At 43.6% G+C, this 24,048-nt stretch overlaps 1 protein-coding gene across 2 annotated transcripts in view; it reads left to right on the forward strand.

Moving 5' to 3' along the window:
• The first annotated feature begins 989 nt into the window (after nucleotides 1–989).
• plpp3 (phospholipid phosphatase 3) overlaps nucleotides 990–24,048 on the forward strand; it is a 29,766-nt gene continuing 6,707 nt past the window's right edge. Inside the window, exons 1-6 of one of the 2 annotated variants that reach the window (XM_044198286.1) lie at nucleotides 990–1,585; nucleotides 15,552–15,706; nucleotides 18,833–18,925; nucleotides 19,676–19,863; nucleotides 19,968–20,025; nucleotides 23,822–23,998. In XM_044198286.1, the coding sequence (XP_044054221.1) occupies nucleotides 1,447–1,585; nucleotides 15,552–15,706; nucleotides 18,833–18,925; nucleotides 19,676–19,863; nucleotides 19,968–20,025; nucleotides 23,822–23,998 (810 nt within the window). In that variant the 5' untranslated portion in view covers nucleotides 990–1,446. Of the gene's footprint in view, nucleotides 1,586–15,551; nucleotides 15,707–16,141; nucleotides 16,300–18,832; nucleotides 18,926–19,675; nucleotides 19,864–19,967; nucleotides 20,026–23,821; nucleotides 23,999–24,048 lie in introns of both variants that reach the window. The other variant, XM_044198285.1, reaches the window with a different exon arrangement.

The following is a 24,048-nucleotide window of genomic DNA, read 5'->3' on the forward strand; positions in this document are numbered from 1 at the left end:
TTGTTTTGGCTTTGCAAAGTGCATGCATAGCCGAGGCCATCAGAGCACTGACAAGTGTTCACGCCATATTGTTTGCGTCCTCCCTGAGGTCATATCACACACAGTGTAATATGTATCTTATTTTGTTGGCCACTATCTCTACCTTATCAGCCCCCGATGTTTTAAAAACCAAACGACTGAGATTTTATTCAAAAGCGTCTGAAATGAATTGTTGCAAACAAGATTGAGGTGAGTTGTTCGTAGGCTATGTAACCACTAGATGGCAGTGTACGTTTAATTTATAAATATCCAGTGTGACTCTTGGAATTGCTCATTTCTTGTGCAAAAGGCTTGAGGCTGGCGCATGAACTTTTTCTTATCAAAGTTAGAAAAGAAGCACTAAATCTAATGCCTTTTACTACAGGATTTCTCGGATAGTGTATGCTTGGTTTCACTGACCAGAGCAATCAAATTAGAATTTGCACTGGTAAATTTGTATTTTTGAAATACAAAATTTAGATTAAATAGATGAAAAAGTACTTTTCCCCAGTACTATTTCCCCAGAAAAAAAAGAATAATAATGATGAATTATGAACCTCTACATATTGTTTGTATGAGCACTGGCAGAATTTATATAAAGTTTCACTATTGTATTGGCAAAATACACGAATAATATCAACGTCTTGTTTAGGATGTAATGAAGAATTAAACTTTTCTTTACTTGTAATATTTTTCAACGGTGTGTGTAGTTTTCCCCTCTCAGATGTCAACATACATCTTTCAACATGATCTGATGAACATGTAACATACTGTTACAGTATTTACTGGAAAATAAGGAGTTATTCTCAGGATGAAAACAGACCAAATATCCCCATCTCCAGTAACATGACCATTCTGAAATCACTCTAGTGCGCCTGTCATACCTCGCGTGTCCGCGGGGGGCGCTGCTCCCACCCCGCCTCCTGGTGTCCAGTCTGAGAAAGTTTTCCATGCAGGGATGAAGGTGATTACCCACCGCCAGCAGAGAGGGAAGAGGGCTGAGCCTTGAAGCTGCTGGGGGAACTTGAAGAGAGCAGGGGGAGGAGGAGAAGAAGGATTGATATATCAAGAGCGGCTGTCGATGCGCAGCGCTATTCTCACTCACTCCAAGTCTTTGAACCAAGAGCGATAAAGGGGAGCGGGCTTTCCATTCATTTCAAGCGCAGGCAACTTTTCTTTCTTGAGTCCGTGGCGCGGGTCCGTTCACCAGATATTACGCATATATATTTTTTTTTACATTTTTGTTTTGTAAAAGTGAAATACGAGACAACGAGACATCTGCACATCTGAAACTTTACGAGACCTCCGAGTTGGGAAGTTTGTTTCCCGTTGAATTGCATGACATTTCTTTGAAGGACTTGAGAGCCTGACAGTTTCTTCACCTAACGCGCGGTGTGGGATTTTTGAGTTGAAACGGGGAGTTCTCAAATGCAAAAGTACATGTATGAGAAAGCAATGGCCCAAGAGACAAGGAACGGAGGAACCTCTACGTTAAACAACAACAATGGTGTCGACAACAGTAAGAAGAAACTGCTAATAGCTCTCGACATCTTCTGTCTTCTACTTGGTAAGTTTATGAATAAGTTTAGGCTATATATTCGTCTCTGTTATAATTAGAATTGGGTTTTTTTTGGCTCACATCATCTGATTTAGACAACACTACCAGTACTCGGCCACTTTAAACTCACGCAAAAAAGCTGAAACAATAAATTAATTAAATGGGACCCGCGGTTTCTAATGGTTGGCAGTAAAAGCCTTATCGTTTTAAAAGTATTGCCTGTTATATGTGACCACAAGACATCTTAATCTGCAACATCCCCTTATCATCCAGTTCCAACGCATCACCCCATGTCGGGGAAGCGCGCAGCTAAACACTGGCCACACTCAACATTTCAGGCTTGGACATTGTTAGAAAAACACACTGTTTATGTACAAATCCCACAGTGAAACAAACCAGACATGACATGTGTATTAGCACATTCATAAATGTATATCAATACAAGAGAAAGTTGACCTTTTGCTGATAGACTGACACGTGTGGTTACTCTCAGCTGAGACAGCAAGATAAAAATGTTGCCATCACAGAATATATTGATAGTTTCAAAGTCCACAGAGCATCACTGGGATCTTTCAGTTGATGCTCCTGCTGCCTGCCAACTTGCCAGGGGCGTAAATGTTTTTCAAGTGTTGTAACCTGCCCTTTTACTGCCCTTTAAATAGCCAGTGACAGCCCTCCTGTGCCATCAAAACCTTGTTCATCTGACCCTTAACCTCCAGAGGTGCCATTCCAGCTAGAGCTGTCCGTACATAGAGATGCAACACGGCTGAAGTAAAAATCGAAGTGTAATTAAGGTATTGATTCATAGCTGATGAAACTGTCACCGAAGCAGAGGCGATGCCAGTGGCCTTTACTGCTCTCATTTACTCCAACAGGCAACTTGTTTGTGCTGTAGAGTTTGTGTGTTAGTCCTAACTTGTTATTCTGCTAGCGTCCCGTCCAGATTCTGTGTGCAGTGTGTGTGTCTGTGTGTTCTGGTTTGTTTTTGGCTGTTGTCACTGTAGCCCGGTCTTTTTAGTTTCAATCTCCAGTGGCCCCCCTTTCTCTTCTCTCTGTTTTCAATCCCTCCGTCTCTCCTTTGTCTCTTTTAGAAAAGGATTATGGGAGTACTAACTTCTACACATTCTCTCCCAGAACCCTGCAAATCCCTGGCCAGCTGCCTCTGATCACTGCACTTCAAATTACATTCTCTCTCCCTCTCTCGCTCTAGCTTTCTATCTAGCCCCCTTTCTCCCTCTCTGTCCAGAGGACTGCATGGAATAATTGCTTAAGCATGTGTTGTGGCAGGGGAATGCCTCTCCAATCTAACAGAGGGAGGTGGAGAGGTGGGACGCGTGGCTGACCAGGCATTAGAGGAGCAGGTGGGAGCCACACCAACAGCTTTAAATGGAAAAACTGAAGCATCAACAGTAGTAACGAAATATGCAACATCACCACACAGGAACAGGATTTTATTACTCAGGATGTTACAAATGGTGCAGATTAACTCCACGTTCTCTTAAGTGCTGTGTAGTAGAAGCAGATCTGCATGACAGACACAAAGTTTTCCAGTGGGTTTATATTGGTTTGCGTATTAAAGAACCTCAGACAGAGATACACTGTTTCATCTGCACCCATATAAATGTAGATGAGCTTTGAGCGCATGTGGAATGAATTTTCTGCATAAACCAACTTCCTTCACTGGTAAAAGCTCTACAGTCATGTAAGGAGAACACACACACGTATGTAATCACACACAGATACACACAGACACAAATGGTCACACTGATTCTCCTTTGTCATGCTAAACACAATCTGGCTGCTCTGTGATGATTGGTTGGCCCACTTTAGTGGTTTGGGGTACACTTGGGGGTTTCAGTGGATGGAGGGACAGGGGGTTAAAAGAGAGTAGAAGAAAGACCAGGAGAAAGGGGGGTTATCAGGGGACCTGAATGAGGAACGAGGAATGTGGGTGTGTAGAGGCCAGGGCTCAGAAGAATGCCTGATCTTGAATGGGCTTTGCTCTGTGTGCGTATTGGAAAAAGGTAGTGTACACTATACAGCTAGTTAATGCATAAATATCTTGTTAGTTTTAATTAGCTCCTATCTGCCAGCTGGTGCCACACACACACACACATACCGTCTGTGCATTGACACCTTTCTATAGGTTGTTATCTGCCCGACAGTCACACACCCTGAGGCACGGCTAATGATTCTGTTTGCATAAAGGACATCTGAGGCCATCTATAATCACACGCACCAGCACATGTGTACAAACTGAAAAAAGGTTCCTTCATTATGTTGCTTCTGCTAATCAAGGCTAATGATGCATAAACACAGCAGGACCAGAATGGTGATGAAAAAACATAGACACACAGACACACACGCTCAACTGCTGAGACCAGAGTTACGGCGTACAGTTTTGGCAGCTGAGCACAAGAATCATCTGCTGATTTCACTTTGGCTCAAGTTCCACTCTTACTGAGCAGTAGAATTGATTTACTGACGCTAAAAGGAGCGCACACACACAAACACCATATATTCACTATAAATACACACACTCCACCACAGCTTGCAGAATTTCATTCTTCTCTTTTTCTCTGTCTCACATGCGCTCATGAACATGGCTATACACTGTCCACTAGCACACTCTCATACAGTTTAAAGTGGATGTATATTCTGAAAACACTTTGTGAAGAGACTTGAGCTTCCAGGAAAGCATACGTCTGAAATTAGCCTCACCTAAACCCAGATTAAGTTTTACACAATGCAAAGGAGATTATGCATTGTGTGTTTGCTCGGGGGCATACATTAGTGTCTGTCAGGGTTTGGAAGCCATTCAGAGTTTGAGCTGCAGGGGCCTTTTAGCAGAATATAAACATGAATTGTCCAGGCCTGGCTCCAGTGACTTTCAGTTCTGTACGTTGATTTAAAAGCGCCACAAGGTCCGTCTTGGTGTTGCTTTAGTTACCAACCACTCATGTATATTAGGCACAAGATTGCCTCAAACCTCATAAGGTGATCGAAGTTAACTTAAAGCCTTTTTTCCATCAGCTTCTCAGATTTCTTGCTATCTGTTCTGATCTGTGATGCAGGCAGGTGTTTTTGGTGACGTGATTTTCCACGAGCGACAGACGTGGAGATTGTTATTAGCGGCAGAGAGGAGCGTAACCTTTTGGCCCCAGGGAATCAGCTTCATAACTGGCCCTGGAACATTAACCCTATATGGCTCTACCCAACTCCTGCCTCCCCATTAGTTGCTATAGCATTACAGCAGTCAGTCACACAGCCCCTCATTAAAGCTGGAGAGGTTTAACCTCTACCTCTCCAGCCCTCAGCCACTTCAATCCTGAGCCACTCCACAAATATTTTCCAGAATTCCTCAAATTTTTCATCTGACTGCAGTGCCGTGGCCAAAGACTCTTGATGTGACATCTGGTGCAATTTTAGGAGTGAGTGAACCAGGGGGCATGATGTGTGTGTGTGTGTGTGTGTGCATAGTGGTGCTCAGGAAAGGGTGGGAAACGGAAAGGTAGTGTCGGTCGGAGGTAGGTGTGGTTGTGAAATGAAATCCTGTCCTTTTTTTTTCTTGCCTCACAGCCCATTTCCCCCCTTCCTTCCCTCCCTGATCCCTCTCCACTTGAGCTTGTCTCCCCTCTTCTTAACTGGTTTTGCGCTAATGGAGAGAAATGGCATGGAAGAGCAGTGTGAAAGCAAATACTTAAACACAGTAAGATCTGGTTAGTTTAGTGTATTTGTGGGTGAAGGTGAGTGCACTCCAATATTTAGTCTGATGTACCACAGAAATCACATTAAAATCCATAGAAGTACCTCTCAGAAACTCATCTTTCTGACAACAACAGATAAGTAGTTTTTGCCAAGTGCCAAGTAGAAAACTGTAATCAAACAGCATGTGGGAGGCCCTCACACACAAACCCAAACACAGGCTCCAATCCAAAACTTCTGACCTTAATCTAAGGGCAAATATTGTCAGGAGTTCTGCATGAGTCTGTCTGTTCAGGGGCAGGAGCTGACTGAGAGGAGAGGTACTCTGGACTACCCGGCCAGATATAGATGCCCAAAGAGAGAAAGAGAGGTTGGATTAAGTAGGAAAACACTTGCCAGAACTAATTTCTCCATGAAGTCTGCCATGTCAAGCATTACTAATTTGGGTATTGTAACAGTCAACAAAATAGATCACTTTCTACTAGTAGCCATTAGCATCTACCGCGTGTATGTATTGAAAAGAAGCATTGAAGTTGTTTGCATTTTCTATGTGTTTCAGTCCCACTGTTGGTGCTCCTCGTCAGTCTAATAGTCTTCTGTTTGTCAGATAAGGTCAAAGGTCAGGCAGAAAATACACTCATATAGGACAAGTGCCTACAGTGCTTTCTGTATTACATTTCCTGCACTCACACACAGCCGAGGGCTCCATGCAGACATTCAATGGACACACACAGAGGAGTATGTAACATCAGTCTCAAGATTCAGGTCTGATAATACTCGATGTGTGTATGGTATTTATGGTGTGATTACATCACTGTATGCATGCCTTTGCGTTATCTATGGCTTTAGGGTGGGTTGTGGTGTGTGTTTATGTTATGGCTGCAGGACAAGGCGAGGTTAGGGCTCTTTAGAAGATGAGGAGTGTCCTCTGGCAGAAGACCCTCACTGTATTATGTAATATGATAAAGTTCAGCAGGCCATAGGGCTACTAGTCCTCGAAGAATGTATGTCATTTTATGTGCATTTTTGTGTAGACGTATATTTTGATATGTGTCGTGATGGAGAGTAGCGGTGGTATTATGGCCAGATTTGTGTGTGTTAACATTTTCAGCCCGTCATTGTGACATGTGGCTGGTTTCTGCTGGTGCAGGACTTAAATGACAAACCCCTGGGGTTTGTGTATGCACAGGGCTGCGATTAGAGGTGTGTGGGTGTGAGCATGTGCATGTGTGTCCCGTGGGGTTTATGAGGGAGAAGGAGCGCCTCGAGCTGTCATTAGATGAACTCTATGGCCTGAAGGGTGAAAGAGTCTGCGTATGTGTACACTTATGTCTAAAATGTGTGTGTGAGTAGCATGTGTGAGGCATCTGTGGCTCCATTTGTGTGTGTTTGTGTGTGTCCCATGCAGTTCCCGTGGGCAAGCCGAAGGCATCAGGTTGACTGATGTGAGTGTGTCTCTTAATGCTGGTATACAAACCAGACACATTCATCTCTTTTAACTCTTTTCCCAATGCCTCCATCCTAGCAAACAATTCAATTGCACAATAAAAGACTAAACTTTGACAATAGATGAACAACAGCTTGTAGTTTACACTTTGACAACAATAGTGTAGTAAAGCTTCTGCCTCTCCTGTCTCTCTTCACTCTCTTACGTATAATTATATCCCTCTTAGGTAAACACCCTCAAACTGCTTATTTTAGATAAAACAGGGTTACTGGGCTGGACCCTACCATAAACTTTTGTTAGCAGTCATTCTTGCATGTGTTTGCACTCGTTTTTGAGTTTTCTCCGGGTGTTGTAAATGAATCGTTTACGGAACCCTGTGCGTGGGCAATGAGCTCATTCATTTTCTTCTCGTTTTCTCACTCTAGTTTTACTTATTAACATGGGATCAGCAGCTTAAAAAACAAACAACAATGCTATTAGCATTTAATGTAAATGAGAGCAGAGGCAGCAGATGATCTTATACAGCAGTGCTTCATCATAGCCAGCAGGCTGAGAGCTGTAGGCCTCATTACGTCTCTCTGTTACACCACACTGTCCTCGCCTGGGCCTCCTCCCTGCTGTTACACAGGCCCCTCTGTCTGTCACTTTCTCTTACTACATTGCCCACTACAATCCTCTGTATTTGTGTGTGTGCACATGCTGTGCGCAAGCCAGAGATGGGGGGCTGGGGGTCAGGGAGATTTCGCTGTTTCGCTGAGAACAATGCCCCTTTTGATGCATCTCAGCGCCCTTTGTTCGTTAACGAGGACCAATAGGCCAGTGGCAGACAGAAGGAGGATGAAATGGAGGGAGGGAAAAAGTGAATGAGGTAGAGATGAGACAGTGAGAGACTCCTTGCCTGGCACTCATGGCCGCTTGATTATCTGTCAGTGGTTTATGGCTGTTGCTGCTTCTAGCAGTATTGTTGACTGGATTTTGGGCTGTAGTGCTTATCTGCTCAGCTGTGGCCAGCACTGTGCGGTAATCAGCTCAGCATCTTTATTGGCGCAGGCCTTATCTGTGCTGCAGCCACTGAGCCCTATTCTGTTTACATACAGAGAAGAGTCGCCTTGCAATACTAGAAAACATCATGCAGAACATTCACGCTCTAGTTCCAATTTAACACCTATTGTCTTCAGATAAACATGGTTCACGATGTGTGCAGAGGTGAGCAGGATATTTAAGGAGCAGATGGGGGAAAGGAGTGCAAGAAAGGAGTGAAATTTAGGGGAGCATTATCCGGACAGAGGCGTCAGGTTTCAAAGACTCCACGGCCCTCTTCTCCACAGACAGGCTTTTGTCCCAGGGGGTAATAATGCCATTATGGCAACAATAGAGAAACGCCCAGCCAGCCACCCAACCAACCAGCCATGTAGCCTATCTGGCCTGTGGGCACTGCTCAAATTTCCCTTCATTAGTGCAGCTGTGCGTTTGGCCTCTTCTTTCAACAGTGCGGCCAACCATTAGGAATGTCTTGATGAGTAAGTAATCTTTTTAAAACACATTTTTAAAAATATCCTCTAGTCTCCTCTACTTGCTAATGTGGACCAGAGTTGATTTCCCACAAAACAGTGTTCAATCCAACATCTCTTCAAATGTGCCTACAAGCCAACAGCAACACGGAGCCAGCAGCAGCATTCAGAGTCTGCCCTCGCAGGTGCCTGCTGGTAAAAGTCCCCTAGAGAGTGTCGCAATAGATGCCTGTGTGTAAAAGGCATTTATTCCTGTGAATAAAATCTCTCTGAGTAAGCACATGCTTCAGCCAGCGGCCCCCCAGTCGCTGCAGCATTCACACACAGAGGGGGGAAAAAGGACAGGGATTCACTCTGCACTCCACTCTGCTGACCTCAGCCACTCCTGTGTATGTGTGTGTGTCTGTTTGTGTATTTGTGAGCTTTGTATATGTGTGAGACACATCAGCAGCTTGTGGAAACAAAGAACTGATATCTAGGGCCAAACATCTGTATCAGTGTACATGTGTGCATGTTCATGCACGTGTTTATGAATGTGTGTTTCCTAAACAGTGATTATGCGTATGGATAAAGCCTGGGTGGTTTTTATGGAGCTGACTTTGTTTATTTGGATTGCGAGAGCATGTTTAACGCCCTTTGTGGTCGACAACTTAAAAATGTTTGAGAATGGCTTTGCTGAAGTTACCAGTGGAACCACAGTAATCCACTTTAACACCCACATAGCCACACACACACAAGCACGCAGTCTCACAGATATAATAGGCAGTGTTACAGAGTGAAGTGTGTGTCCTGCTCTTGTATGCTACAGTAAAATCCTAGATCTATGTCACATCCCTCACCTTTGACCCTTGGCCCAGTAGCTACTTCTAGGGTCTGTCATGAACCTCAGCTAACCTGTGTACTCTGTTCTCAGATGTCTGGAAGGCCACACATACTCATGCACATGGCTTTAGTGACCTTAGATAACGTTAAATGTGTGGGCTTACAGCACTGTGTAGTGTTTGATGTGTGACACATCTCAGAACATCCATGCCAACTGCTTGGCCGGCTGTATTTAAAACCCCAGAGGTCACAGCATTGTTTTAGTTGAATGCTGATGAGTGTGTGTGTGTGTGTGTGTGTGTGTGTGTGTGTGTGCCCTGTCTAAATGTTAAGATATATATTAAGACTGAGGCTGAGGAGGAAATTACACGGTAATTTGGAGGAGTTACTGTTGATATAATTCAGATTTGGTTTATTAACATATACCATATATATAATATCTCCATAGAAACCTTCCCATATTATTCTACCCATAAGCTGTTGCCACTGAGCCAGCGTCCTGCTCACCTGCCTTGGCTTTGGCCGAACAATGTCCACCAATAAGTGGACCTGGCACTGAGCCACTCATTCTCTCTGATCCCTTGTTTTATCAGATACGCACTCTCTCACAGTTCGCACACACAAGGTTAATCTTCCTCACACAAGCACGCACATACATCCTCTTGAGATTGCACACACACACACACACTCACACTGTGACTTGTGCTGGAAGAGGGCATTTATTCCTGCTAATGCAAGCAATTGAACACACTCGCTCTGTCTCTGTCTACACACACACACAGAGTCACACACATATCAAATATCCACAACATATTATCTATATTATCATTTTTGTCTGTTGATATTTTGTGAATCATTTAGTCTATAAAATGTCAGAAAATAGTGAAAAAAGACCCTCATTTTACAAGACGGTGTCTTAAAATAGTTTGTTTTGTCCAACTAACAGCCCCAAACCCAAAGATATTCAATAGAATAGAACAATACAATAGAAAACTGACAAAAGAAGCACATTTTCACAACTGAAAATCTGGAAAGAGAAAATGTTTGGCGTAAATAGATAACTGAAAAGATTATTACATTATCAAATGAGTTCACAATATATATTTAAATATATTATAAATTGTTTCAGCAATAATCATAAACGTAACACACATTCAAGTTGTTTTTTTCTACAAAATCTTCTTTTTCATTTAACAAAAGTTTTAAATGTTTTTTAAATGTTAAAGGTTTTCTAAAGACAAGCAGCTATACAAGATGTCTAAATACTTTGGTTAAATTTTAACTTTAATCTGGGAACTATATTATCAAAGAGTTCTAACCAGATATTCTATGCCGGTTTTTGGGACTTGACAGTTTTTGATTCTGATGTTACAGACACATAAAATATATAATGTAAAATAAAAATTTAAGTAGGTACTAAAGAGCACTGAGGTTTGATACACATCCATACTCTGGGCTGAGCTGAGCCAGATTCCCTAACAGCTATCTGATTTGTTGCAGAGCAGGGAGAAAAATCATAGAAGAAGAGAAGACAAAGTCTTGATTGATGACTGGCCAGTCTATGGAGTCAACCTCCGCCCTCTCTAACCTTCCTCTGAATTCTTGGTCCCGCTCCTTGTCAGGACGGGTCACATGGTGTGTTTGAGAGACAGGAGGAGGAAATCCTCCATTAGAGCAGACCACAATACCTCTTCCTCTGCCCTGCTCCGCCTCCCATTCACCTCTCACACACACTGCTGACACTCCAGCTCGCTCACTATAATCACGATATCATTCTTATTCTGCTCCCGAAAGCCAAGAGAGCCCATTAAAATGTCAATAGAGACCCAGAAGGGTGAGAGAGTCATGAGAGCAGGAGAACGGGAAGCTTGCCGCTATAGTCTCAGCAGACACGCAGGTGTTGCTCCACAGGGAAATTAGTGCCATATCAAGGGGAATTAACCTTTTGAGCGATGTAGAGCTTTAGCTGCCTTAAGAACAGTTATTGTGTCCTGTTCTGGCAAATACAGATGAGAAAAAATAATAGAACCGCGTTGATCCTAACCCTGCAGGATAGAGGAACTTTGGAACTTGATATTAATGAACACTGTTAAAATACATCAAAATGCAAATCCAAAACTGTGTAGGAGGCTGATATAAGAAACATTTTGCTTTATGTCTGTGGGAAATGTAAAAATCAGACTTAGTCGTGTTAGTCCTGCTAATCTAAGCACTAACTCGCTTTACCAAATTTAACTCCAAAGCCAATCAAACGGGTGCCGGCTGGATAATCTCGCTCACACAAACAAATGTGTGCGTGCGAACACACACACACACACACACACACACACACATACATAGCAAGCCACATATATAGAATTAAACCTACAAATATATGCACACAAACCATATATAAACACACACCAACATACTTTTGTGCCTTGATTTCTAGCATGCAGTGGAGCGTGAACATGTGAGTGGATTTACGGATGGAAAATAAGTACAGCACACACACATACACACACAAAGGCCCTGCCATGACCTCTGCATATAAACACTAATTCAACCAGCCAAAGAAATACCTCTCTCTCTCCCTTCCTTAACACACATTCTCGCTCTGTCTCTCTCTATCTGACCTGTGGTAAGTAGTCTTTAGTGGCTTGCAGACATTCTCCTCATAGCCTGAAAGAGAGAAATGCATGACAGAATCCGATAGCACAAATAGAACTGTTCCCCAAACACGCTAAGCCACCCACTTAGGAAGTGTGTTTTTTCTCCTGCTGCATTCTCCATACTTTCTGACCCTACCTCTCTCTTCCTCTTTCTCTCCATTGAAGGGTATTTAGGCCCCAATTATTCTCAGGCGCCTGTTTGTGCTGTTTAAAAGCAGCTCAGCGGCTTAATAGCTTATAAGGCTCGTTGGCTCTAAATGCACAGAACACACCACTTCTCTGGCAAGGCAAAAACATAAAAACAAAGAGTGCAAACAGTTTGAAATACACGCAAATTTGTGCTTTTAGTTTCCTCTGGGTCAGTAGTGGAAATGAAGTAGGATTGTTTGCAAGTATTACAGGTGGAGCACCTTCTTCAGTGAGGATTTAAAGATCTCAGGCATCACTGAATGTTACTGACCTCATGACAGAGCTTGTAAAATAGTTGTTTTTTAATTCACTGACGCACCACAGGCCTTTGCCAACAGCCCAGCCCACCTCTTTCTTTTTCTCCCATTTCTGTTTTTATCTCTCCTTCCTCTGACACTCCCCCATCTCTCTCCTCCACTCTCTCAGGGTCAGCGGGCCCTGTGAGGGTCACTTGCTCTTTATCCCAATGCCATTAAAGAGGTCATATTTCTTACCACTGTTTGCAGCCGAGGCTCAGATGGGCTGTAGGGTTAGTGCTGGAGACTGTTTTAGCTTGGGCTGAGAGGTTCATAGACTGACTGTGGTATGAGGAGAATGCCCACATACCAGGCTGTTTTCAGGAGATGGCATGGGGGGGCTGCACAAAACGGCTTGGCATCTCAAGGCTTGGCAGTGTACGGACAGAGAGGCTTTCATAAATTCTCAATAGATAGTGTTGAGGTGCTCAATCGCTCGCTCTCACTTTCCTTTTTCTGTCTCTCAGCTGGTCAACTCCTGTGTTTCCCATGCTGTTCTCCAATCGGTTTAGCCTTTAAGCACCGGTTTGCGTTTGTGCGTGTCTGTGTGTGTGTTTCTCCCATGTCTGTTAAGCCCATGACCTCCCCTCCTTTCACTTCTCCTCATTAGCATGTGAATCCCCCCTCCACAAGTAGGCCAGAGTGGAGGGACGGAGAAAGAGAGGGAAGGAGAAGGAGGAGAGAATGGAAAAGCAGAGTAGAGATTGGCGTGAGAGAAGGCATGATCCGATTTCTGAAAAAGTTGTTTTCCCCAGCTGAGTGTTTACCCAACAGAACTCGTTTTGTGCAAGGACTTAGAGCATGGGGGTTCTCGCTGTGTATAGAGAAACTCATATCTGCACCAGAATCTACTCTTTAGTTGTGTTGACTGTCCTGTCTTGCCCCCGTAATTCTGTGTGAGCCGGCTCACCCAAAGCTAACCCTGCCTATTGTATGGACTGTGTGGTTCTCAGACACCACTAAAGTCTGGCCCAGCCCTGTGTGGCCCACCAGGAGCCTGTCGAGCCCTGGCGCTGCACCCTGTTTGTGCAGGTGTCTGTCCTCAGTGACCATCCCATCTTCAGCCCTCTGCCAACCACTGGAGAGAGAGGGACAGTCTGCTTCGATTACACTGAAACAACAAAACAATACAAAAATGCTTTAAACTCCTTACGCCATTTTGGTGGATTTCAGCTGTTTTTGAAGTATTGTTTTATTATGGTTAGACGAGAAGAAGAAGAGATTCTCAAGATTGCTTTGCTAGGTTCATTCTTGAATTTGAAAATAGCAGAAAACAAAACATTCTTACCTCAAGGTCCATTTAGCAGCTGTTCTGGAGCTTTAGATCACATCACATGATCTTCATCAGCAGATGGAGTATGCCCAATTGTCATGGAATTATAGATGTTCACGTTTTTTTAAATTTCTGAGCACTTTAGTCTAAGGACTGCTTGTCCAAGTTGGGTTGAAGGTTGAGTTTTAAAGTTCATTCTTGACCTCAAAAGTTTCAGTTTTTTCTTTTAAAAAAAGTTTAATTTACTGGAAACAGCTTTCAAAATAATAATTTTCTATGGTCAAAAACCACCACCACATATATTAACGCAAAAAGATACAAAAAAATTGAAGACAAATAGATAATTTCTCCTATTTAGCCATATTATTGTGGACATGGAGTCATCTAAGACAACTGAGACAACACTTTCTTCTTTCAACTGGAGGCAGATGCCACATTGTGGATGTTAAGGAGCCGTGAGAGCCTTGAGTGTGTGTCCACAAGAATGCATAAGAAAGTGTGTTTTGAGGTCTTTACGAAATTCATACGAGTGGTTACTGGTGAGTGCTGTGTTTTTCACGACAGACCAGGAACATGATCTCCCTCTCCCATCACTGGTGAGACAACAACTGCGGTTCAGGAACATTCACGAGTGGATTTCTGACTTTGACCCAAATGTCAAAAATCCCTGTGATATGAGCTAACTACATGAACCGCATGCAGGAATAGTTTCTGTGCAGTCTGATGTTGAATGTATATGTTGGTGTGTCTGTGTGTGGGTCTTCAGGACGCCTTCGTGTCTTGAGCTCCCTCTATTTATGAGCTACTACAGTCATATGCACGCACGCCAAACCTGCTCTCATGCGAAAAATGTTCCAGAGTTGGGTGGGCTTAGTTTTGTTTTTCTTGGTATTCACACATTTTAAAATCCCTACGGGAAAACTTTGAAAGTCTCAGCCAAAGTTTGCACGCCTGTATTTGTAGTCCTTTGATTTTGAGATATGTATTTTCCTTTCATCAGAATAGAATGTGGCTGTGCAAGAGTGCATGCATGTGTGTGTTGTTGAAGAAGCCAACGATAGAATTAATTTGACCAACCAAACTTCTAGTGCTGCTTTCAACTGTTTGTCCATTTGTTGTTGAGGTAGTTGGACGAAGCTCCTCTAGATCCTCATGAAGGCTGTTATTCGACATTTTGGGAAATACGGTAATGTGATTTGTTGCTGAGAGTTAGATGAGACACTCTCATGTTTGTATGGTAAACATGTGGCTACTGCCAGCAGCCGGTTAGCTTAGCTTAGCATTAAGGCTGAGAACAGGGGTGAAGAGCTAGCCTTGCTTTGTCCAAAGGTTAAAAAATCTTCCAACAGAAACACCTTAATAGCTCAGTAATTAACATTGTTATATCTCATTTGTTTAATACATACAAAACATGGATTTTGTTACCAGGCTAGCTTTTTTTCTCAGTTGTCAGCCTCTATGCTAAGCTAAGCTAACCAGCTGCTGGCTGTAGTTTCATATTTGCCATACAAACATGAGAGTGGTATCAATCTTCTCATCTAACTCTTGGCAAAAAAGTAATTTCCCTAAATGTCGAACTATTCCTTTAACAAATGGTTTCTGTCTAAAAAGACATTTCCACACACTACCTGGAATGGCACTCTCTTCCTCTGCAATCCACACTTAAGTTCTCACAATGTATTTACATAGTACCCGTGTTGGTGGGTTTCTTTTGTCTCCAATAATGGACCCCTAGCGCTGAATGTCAGAGTGCATTTGCTCTGTCAGGAGGGGGGGTCTCCTAATGCTAAAGAATAAACCTCAGTTCTCAATAGCCTCATGTCACACTGTCAACAGGAGCAGCAGGAGGGGGTTTGCTGAGTAAATAGCATGATCAATGATAGCATGAGCTCACACACACCTGTGAAGGTTTTTGTCTGTTAATGTGTGTTAATGTTTTTTCTTTAGCTTGCAGGTAAGTGGAGTTGGCTATACTGTATGATGCAGTATGATTCCCTGAATTAGGTGTGTCTGTGAATCAGCCTTATGTATGTATGTGTGCGTGGGTTCATACATCCATTCATGTGTGTGTGTGTGTGTAGCTATGCTGCCCAGCTTGGTTCTGCACCGTACCTCTATTCGTCCATACCAGAGGGGTCTCTACTGCAGTGACTCCAGCCTGAGCTACCCCTACAAGAAAAGCACCGTCCCCTCCTCAGTGCTCACTTCTGTTGGGTTGACACTGCCTGCGGTGTCCGTAAGTCCCCCCCACCCCACCCCCCGCACAAAGAGCACTCGGTGTTGGGGAACACTGAAGTAGAAACAGGGAGGGCTGGTGGTTAATGATGGTGGCTGTGAAGGAGTGACAACGCTACATGAGATCTAGTAAAGTTCAGAAAAGTTGATGTAATGTTACTCTTAAGTTATAGTTTGCAATGTATGGTGTCAGTTGCATCTGATTTTGGAAATCCATCACTCCTTTGCTCTAAACTGACCATACATGACATCCTTAAGCACCACCCACTTCTGCCATATCCCATGATCCCCTGGTGCCAGCGTGCTCCTTGTGCTCCCCCTTTTCTCTTCTGTTTATGTCTGTGTCACTGACCTGGTGCTTTTATGCTTTCTTTCCTCTCTCCCTCCTCCTGTCTTTCTCTCTCTTTGCTCCCCTCTTTCCTTGTGTCTTTTGTAGCTAGCCTGCCTTTCCTGATCATTGAGACTAGCACCATAAAGCCGTACCAGCGCGGGTTTTACTGTTCGGACGAGTCCATCCGCTACCCCCGAAAAGACGGAGACACCATTAGCGATGCTGTGCTTTGTGGTGTTGGCATTCTTATTGCCATCTTCTCTGTAAGTCGACCTTCACACCTCGCTTTGTTTTGTCCTTTTATTCCAATTTAAAGTCACTTCTTTTTAACTCTTAGAAACCTTAGTCTGATAGATTAGTCTCACTAACATAGGCCCTCTAACATAGAGGTTTGAGTGATTTATCATGCACTATTTTCTAAAATAATCCAGTCTTTTGCTATAAATGTGCTCTCTATGTCCTGCCCTTTCATTCCATAATGTTTTCTTCGTCATACTTTATTCTTCCATATTAGCTTTGAGTCATCCAAGGCATTTGTAATGGCCTGTTTTTATTACTTACTTTTATTACTGTATTTATCAGTGGTAGCGAGAGGCCCCCCAAGTGACATTAGGAAGTGTGTGTTTGTGTGTGTGCTGACGCACGCATGCCAAGAGATTTTACAAGTTCTTGGTCCATTCTCATACCTCCCACTCGTATCCCTGCACCCTGACTCCGTGCCCTCTGTGCCCTGCACATTACTTCGGGTGAATGTGTCAGTGCTCTCTCCCATGCCCGCAGTACCTCACTGATAGCCTGAGGTGTCTAACCAGTTAGCAACAGCGTGAAGTCTTCATTCCCATGACTTGACTTTTGCTCCAGAGAAGGAATGGCTCTAGTATAGTGCCAGCAGATTAGAGGGGGCTCAAGGTTAGTGGAAACATGTTATAATGACATGTGGTGGGGTATGTATGTCAATTAGTGCCACGTGGTCAGCCAACATGATCTTTACAGCCCCCAGACTCTTTGTGGCACAGCCCCCTCATAAGTTCCCAGACTGAGATGGCGCTTTACCGCCGTCTCCTCGCCATCTCCTCACCATCAGCTTGGTGGGCGCACACACACACACACACACACACACACACACACACACACTGTACCAGCTCAGCTCTTCTGCTTATTGGAACCAGGAGACTGTGCTTGTGTTAGTTAGTTTCCTCACATGTTCACGTGTGGGCAAAGCTGGCGTGTCTCACACAGCTGTGTTCCATTAGTGGCGTCTACTGCCATGCCGACACCATTCTTTTAACGCACACACACGCACGCTCATTCTTGCAGGCACACACACATATATGCAAACATATACGTGCACTGGCAGCAGATTCCAGTTGGGCCTCTTGTTTAACTTCACTGCAAGGGAAATCCCAACAGTCCCACTGGTCAGACATATCTATGTCTCTGACAGGCCGTGTTTCCACTGTGAGAAACTGAGTTAGCAGTAGCGAGATAGAGTTCTATAAGCATACTCATTGACGATCCAAATAAACTGATCAGGCACATATTGAGCCATCTGCTCTGATCAGAGATGCCTGCCATATCCATGGGAGGCCCTGTCTGCACTTAGACAACCAGACACATAGCAATAAACCAAGACAGGGAGAGGAGAGGTCTGAATGCAAATGCTGACAACCCAAATAAACTTCTCTGGCCTGTATCAGCCTCCTGTGGTTCTAATCTTAAGCTCAGATCAAAACAATTCATTGACAATAGCACACACATACAAACACACACACACTAATACACCAGCATGTTTGTTTCTTCTGGCTGTGTGCCTGCCAGCTGACCACCCAATAGACATGAAAGGTGTGTTTATCAAGCCTAACAATTAACACACAATATATGTAAATACACAAACATTATGCATCTGTATTAACTTGATAGGATGTCTGGGAACCACCGAGCCTCCTGATGTGCACACATTCAGAGCCTTGATGCTATTCAAATTCAGTGTCTGCTGGCATAGAGATAGGCAGGTAAATATTTTCATGAGAGATTGGGTGAGAAGGTAGGCCAAAGAATGAAGCCTTGTGTGGAAAGAGGAAGGAAAGAGAGATGCCGTTAGTGGCGGAGAGCAGCTGGTCCGTCAGTCAGATACCCCAGGTGGTAAAGATATGATTGACATCTCCATGCCTCGAGGGTTGGCTTGGTGTAAGCCCCCTCAGAGTAGATGAGGTCTGTCCATGGGCCCCACCACTATTTGAAACCATCTGGCAGGAATAACACAGGATTCAAGGTCTGCCCACTTGACTTAAGCCTTATAGAAGCAGACCATTGCTCTGATATAAATCATCCTTATATCAAAGTTAGGTCAGTCTGACTGAGATATTGACCCAGTCTAGATCACTTGTCTAAGTTTTCTTGTTTTCCTTTTCCCTTCACTGTCTCATTATCTTTCATATCCCACATACAAGGCCCCAACATATCACTGAGCAGAACATCACCACTCATTAATAATCTCACATCACATCAAAACTGCCTGAGGGAAAGGCAGGCCATGCTCATTCTATGTTTGTCTCATTCTGTCTCTCCTGTCTGTCTTTTACACATCCTTTCTACTCAATCTGTGACTTCAGTCTGGAATTAAATTAGATTTCCTGCATGATACACACTCAAATGTTATAATTTTTACTGCATGGTTATCTGCATCTAAATTTTCTGTGTGGCTGTAGGACTCAGCAGTATCACCTAGCTAGAATTTGTCTTATATTTGTGATCAGTGTCTTCTGTTTATCTCAAATAAACAATCATTTCTTTTAGATTGTGATTGGAGAATGCTTCAGGATTCACCAACTACATGAGGGAACCAAGTCTTTCGTAGGGAATCCCTATGTCGCAGCCCTCTACAAACAGGTCAGCTCACCATATGCATACTTTCATTGGTGTTGAGATTATTGCATACATAACTGACCATTCGTTAAACCCCTCCCCTGAACAGCGATTGTCCAATCAGTGCTTTGCAACCATAAGTAGGCATGGCGGGCAGCTAAACAGGTTTTTGTAGTCTGAGCTTACATTTTTTTCTTATCATACTTACAACACTAGGACTGAATAACTCTGCACTGCAATACAAGAGCAATGCTGTTAATTTATTTCCATGTCTTTTACATAGATCATCATCTGGTGAGGATGATGACTTTTTGCCTGGGACATGTAGCTATAGCCTCAGTCTTTTAGCATGAATCATATGTATTTAGCCAAAGTGCATATTTAAGACCTCTTTACAGGCTTCTCGGTTTAAAATGAATCAGCGTTTTCAACCAATTCATGAAGCTAACGTTAGCTTAATTAGCTAGCTAGTTACAGCTGATCAAATCTGTTAGCGACAGCTGCCACTTCAGCCACAAAAATGACAGTTGCAAGCAAGAAATGAAAAGCCTGCTTTTGTCTACCTCTGTCTAAAATCAAGGACATATTGTTTCTGAAATTACTAAGAATTTCAAGTGGCAAATCTGTCATTTTGAACTGAATATGCTCCATGTGAGACCGGAAAGCTTGACGGGCGTAGCAACTTTAAGTCAGGGGGCCAGATCTTAGCTGATGATCAGTTACAGACAGCTACATTGATATTATGTCTAATCTTTAATCTGTGTGATCTTGCAGATGGGTGTGTTTCTCTTTGGATGTGCCGTCAGCCAGTCGTTCACAGACATTGCCAAGGTGTCGGTGGGTCGTATGAGACCCCACTTCTTAGCTGTGTGTAAACCAGATTTCTCCACCATTGACTGTTCACTGGGATACATTACCAACTATAACTGCACTGGTGAAGAGAGCGATGTACAGGAGGCCAGGTCTGTGTAAACACCAATACATCCACAACATACAGTATATATGCTGTATTAAAAAATACTCCTTAAATTGAAAAACTGATCTAAGATAATCTTTCTCTCCACAGGAAATCCTTCTTCTCAGGACATGCCTCTTTTTCAATGTTTACCATGCTCTACCTGGCTGTAAGTAACTATTAAACTGTCTTACACATACACCACAGCACATTCACATTCACGCAAGCACACACATGCTGAGAGCCACAGAAACAATGGTTTACAGATTGTAGAGGGAGTCATGGAAAGAAGGTTGGGCGGTGATTTGGGGAATCACTGCCTGAAGAAAAAACAAAACACTGTGCTTATCCACTTCTCCTCCTCCTGCTCCTCTGCTCTATCCCCTCACTCAGTTTATGAATAGTTTCATTCTCCTTTTTACTCCTCCAAGAGATGGATGGATGCACTCCACCTGTTTTCTTCAGAACATCTGCGTGTGCACTTCCTGTCCTCTCCCATTTCCCTCAATCTCTCCCTCTCACTCCACCTGTTGTGGGTGTTGGGTGAGGCTTAGCACCCTAGAGGCATTTCATGCTTCAAACAGTCTAATTACACACACAATTGCCAGCTCATAGCTCCCCAGTCATCTGCTCCTTCCTCTGAAGGAGGGGGAGAGGAGAGTCAATGTTTTGGGTCTGTCTGGCTTGAGCTTGGTTACAAGGTGTTCTTGGCTCTCACGGTGGGCTGACAGTTGAAGTTCTGGTGTATGGCAGTGTATTGTCATGCATTGTGAGCTTGCTGCAGGTTATTTTCCAGCCTCTTGGTGAACCTACAGCTGCACTCTGGTCAGACTGAGGAAAAGAGATGAGAGTGAATAAAAAGCAGGGGGGAAAACAGAGAGGGTATGGAGATTTGCTGCATCCAGACCACAGAGTGACACACTAGTCCGAGACCAGTGTTCCAGCTGCGGTGAGCTCAGGACCATAGCCAGAGGAGGCTGGTGCAAATAGTGGAACAGAAAGAGCGAGGAGAGCAGAATCAGTGGTGGAGAGGAGGAACAGTTTGTAGTCTATGTTTTGGAATACAAAACCATTCTGAAACAAAGCCCACAGTGGAGGCATTCCTAGTGGAAACCAATCATGTGACGTGTTTTCACTCACAGAACCTCCCACTCTCTTGAACTCTCCTTATATTTAAGTATTTTTGTGTTTCTCGTGTGTCCACCAGAAGAGCAGATTTTACCAACAGGAAAAATCTAAAGTCAAATCAACAGAACATGAGGACGGATAATGACTCTACAAGTTTAATTGCTAGCTGAGGATGCATGCCATAGCCAATAAGAATAAATGCACAGATGATGCATCTAGGCCTCCAGATAATCAATATTTTTATTAGGAATTAAAAGATGGAGTGGTCTAACTCTCATCAAGAAAGCGAATTTCCCAAAATGTCAAACTATTCCTTTAAATGACAAATCATTCATCAAAATTATTATTGATACATTTTCTGTCAATCGGATAATGGAATAATCAATGAATCAACCATTCATTCCTGTACTAGATGCATTACATCTAAACATCCACTCTCTGCAACACAGTTATGGTAAAAACAGGTTCTTGCGATGTTTGTTTTGTCCTCAAGAAACCATTTTCCACAAGCACAAACATGGATCCTCTCTTTCTTGAGTCCTTCTCCTCAACCTTGGCCCTTGTCTTTGCTCCCTTGTTGCTCACCAGGGTTAAAGTGTCATTTCTACAGTGTGGCTGTCACCTCGCACTTCCTCCCACAGCCCAGTCATCTGCTAATTGGCACTCTCTGAAACACTTCATTTCCTGCCAAGCATGCTGCGTCTGTGACCGATGTGGTTTTAGCTGATACCTAACAGCATAGCATCCTTCTGAGATGGCACAAGATAACTGGCACAGGCCACATGGCACGCTGTACAGTTATACCACAGCCACAGAGAACAAGCGTGTGTCTACATTCATACATCCTACTGAGCTATCTTTTGTTTAGTCTAATGTGCAGACATCTCTAAGCACATACAGTAGCAAAGGACAGGCCTATTTCTGTGGGTTATTAGTGCCTACAGAAGCTTCCTGTCACTGACGCAGATAGCATGTTGTTGGTTAAATAAAAACCAATACATTTATTTGTGATATGAGGGGTCTTAACCACAACTATGCTTTTGTCTCACAGCATGGTGTGAACCAGAAGAGAGGAAGGGAAGGGGGCTGGGTGAGAAAAGCGAGCCCTTGTTCTCATGCTTTCTCACTTTGTTGTGTTTCTGTGTGTTCTGTTTTATTTAACACTGACTTTTAGTCAGAGCAAGAAAGACAGAGGGAGAAGATCTTACTGGAATGAACTAAATTCCTTTACAAACCACCAGACTTTGTGTCGCTCTTGTCTCCCTCTGCCATGGGAATCTGCTGGGACTCCTTTTGTTGTTGTGTTTTATTGTTGTTTTCCTTACATCTAACTATTTGAGACACACAGCAAATTTCTGGGAGGATGGCTAGGGTCCGAAAGGCAGTCCATTTAAGTCTGGGTTGGATTTAAAGAGAAGACAATGCATTTTGAGATTTTAGAAGTCATTAAACCTCTCAATTGCTTATCATTACTTTATGTGTGCATGCATCTGGATCAAGCTTGGACGGATTATTTGGGTTTCTTCTCTTCAGTCAGATAGGGGCAAGTTGATTGGCAGGTCATCGTAACTCTGTGTTTTGACTAAGTGCAAGTGCTGATTCTTTCTCCTACATCCTCCATCGAAGCTTGCTTAAAACTCAGAGGTTTAGGATGTTGTGCGAAGGGTTTTTCGGATGTTGCATTCATGGCTGCAGGACGTCAGACAAAAGTACTTATCAGTAGTCCTTGCCCGCTACCTGAGAACCACTGCGGAGGAAGCCTGAAGTCCAAACATCCCTGCCAGAGAGGAGAGAACAAGACTGGAAGGGATGGGAGGGATCACTTCCTTTGCTTCCGTAAGGAGAAGAACAATGATAGAGTGTTGAAGAGGAAGTGCGAGGGTGCTTTACGTCCACACCTATAAGGCCTTATAGTGGACTGGGAGGCTGCGGCTGTCTGTAGGTATTGTTAGCCTTGCTGATTATAAGACACAAGTCTGGAAGTTTTGGGCTGGGTAGACCTTGGCTGAGGCTGGCCCTCCCAGGCCCTCTGTCTCTGGGTGTGAGAGACAGGAAGTTAAGGGTACGAGTGGTGCAGAAACACAGGATGTCTGAGGAACCTGGGCTGATCTCACCACTGTGCATGTATGCGGATAAAAAAGTTTGAGACTGTGCATGTATTTGCACTGGCCTTGGACTTAGTTGTTCCTGTTACAGTGCTATCATGACCCTGAAAATTGTTTTTGGCTGGGGGTGCATCTGCTTTGTCTTCTATTTACTCTAATAAAGGGTAGAGAGTTCATCCCAACAGAGTGCTGAAACGTTCATGGCACGGTATGTATAGATGTGTGTGTGTGTGTGTGTGTGTGTGTATTCCAGTGGCTCTCTGTGGTCTTGTTGTTTTTACAGCTGGGATGTTGAACCATGAATCAGTCGTGTCCGGGTCTCAGGCAGTCGAGTGTGTGTGTTGTGGAAGAGAGTATGTGTTTCTTTGCGGGTCTGGCCCGCCTGACCACTTTGATTCAGTCTAGACCTCTCAGACAGTAATAACACACACACACACACACACACACACACACACACACACACACACACTGTAGGTGCAACATATGTTAAACTTAATTACTTTTATGAAAATGTCCAGCCCACTGTGTGTGAGGGTTCAGGTCATTACTGGCAACAGGAGTGACAGTCTCATTGATAATGCCATCAGTAACATGATGTGGATCATGTTTTACATCATATACCCTCTCAAAAAAATCTTGTATGTTATTTACACAATAACTGTGCATAATGTTGTTTGAAGAAAATAAATAACGTTATCTATACATTCACCTCTTCTCTTCTTCTCTTCCCAGTTCTATCTCCAGTCCAGGTTTACATGGCGCGGCGCTCGTCTCCTCCGCCCGCTGCTCCAGTTCACCCTGTTGATGATGGCCTTTTACACCGGCCTATCACGTGTCTCCGACCACAAGCACCACCCGACTGATGTCCTGGCAGGCTTTGTGCAGGGAGCCCTGGTGGCCTACTGCATAGTGAGTGCACACATGTGACGCAAAACATTCAACTTTATTAGGCACACCCA

Source organism: Siniperca chuatsi, linkage group LG6 (assembly GCF_020085105.1).
Source record: "Siniperca chuatsi isolate FFG_IHB_CAS linkage group LG6, ASM2008510v1, whole genome shotgun sequence".
Classification (NCBI taxonomy): domain Eukaryota; kingdom Metazoa; phylum Chordata; class Actinopteri; order Centrarchiformes; family Sinipercidae; genus Siniperca; species Siniperca chuatsi.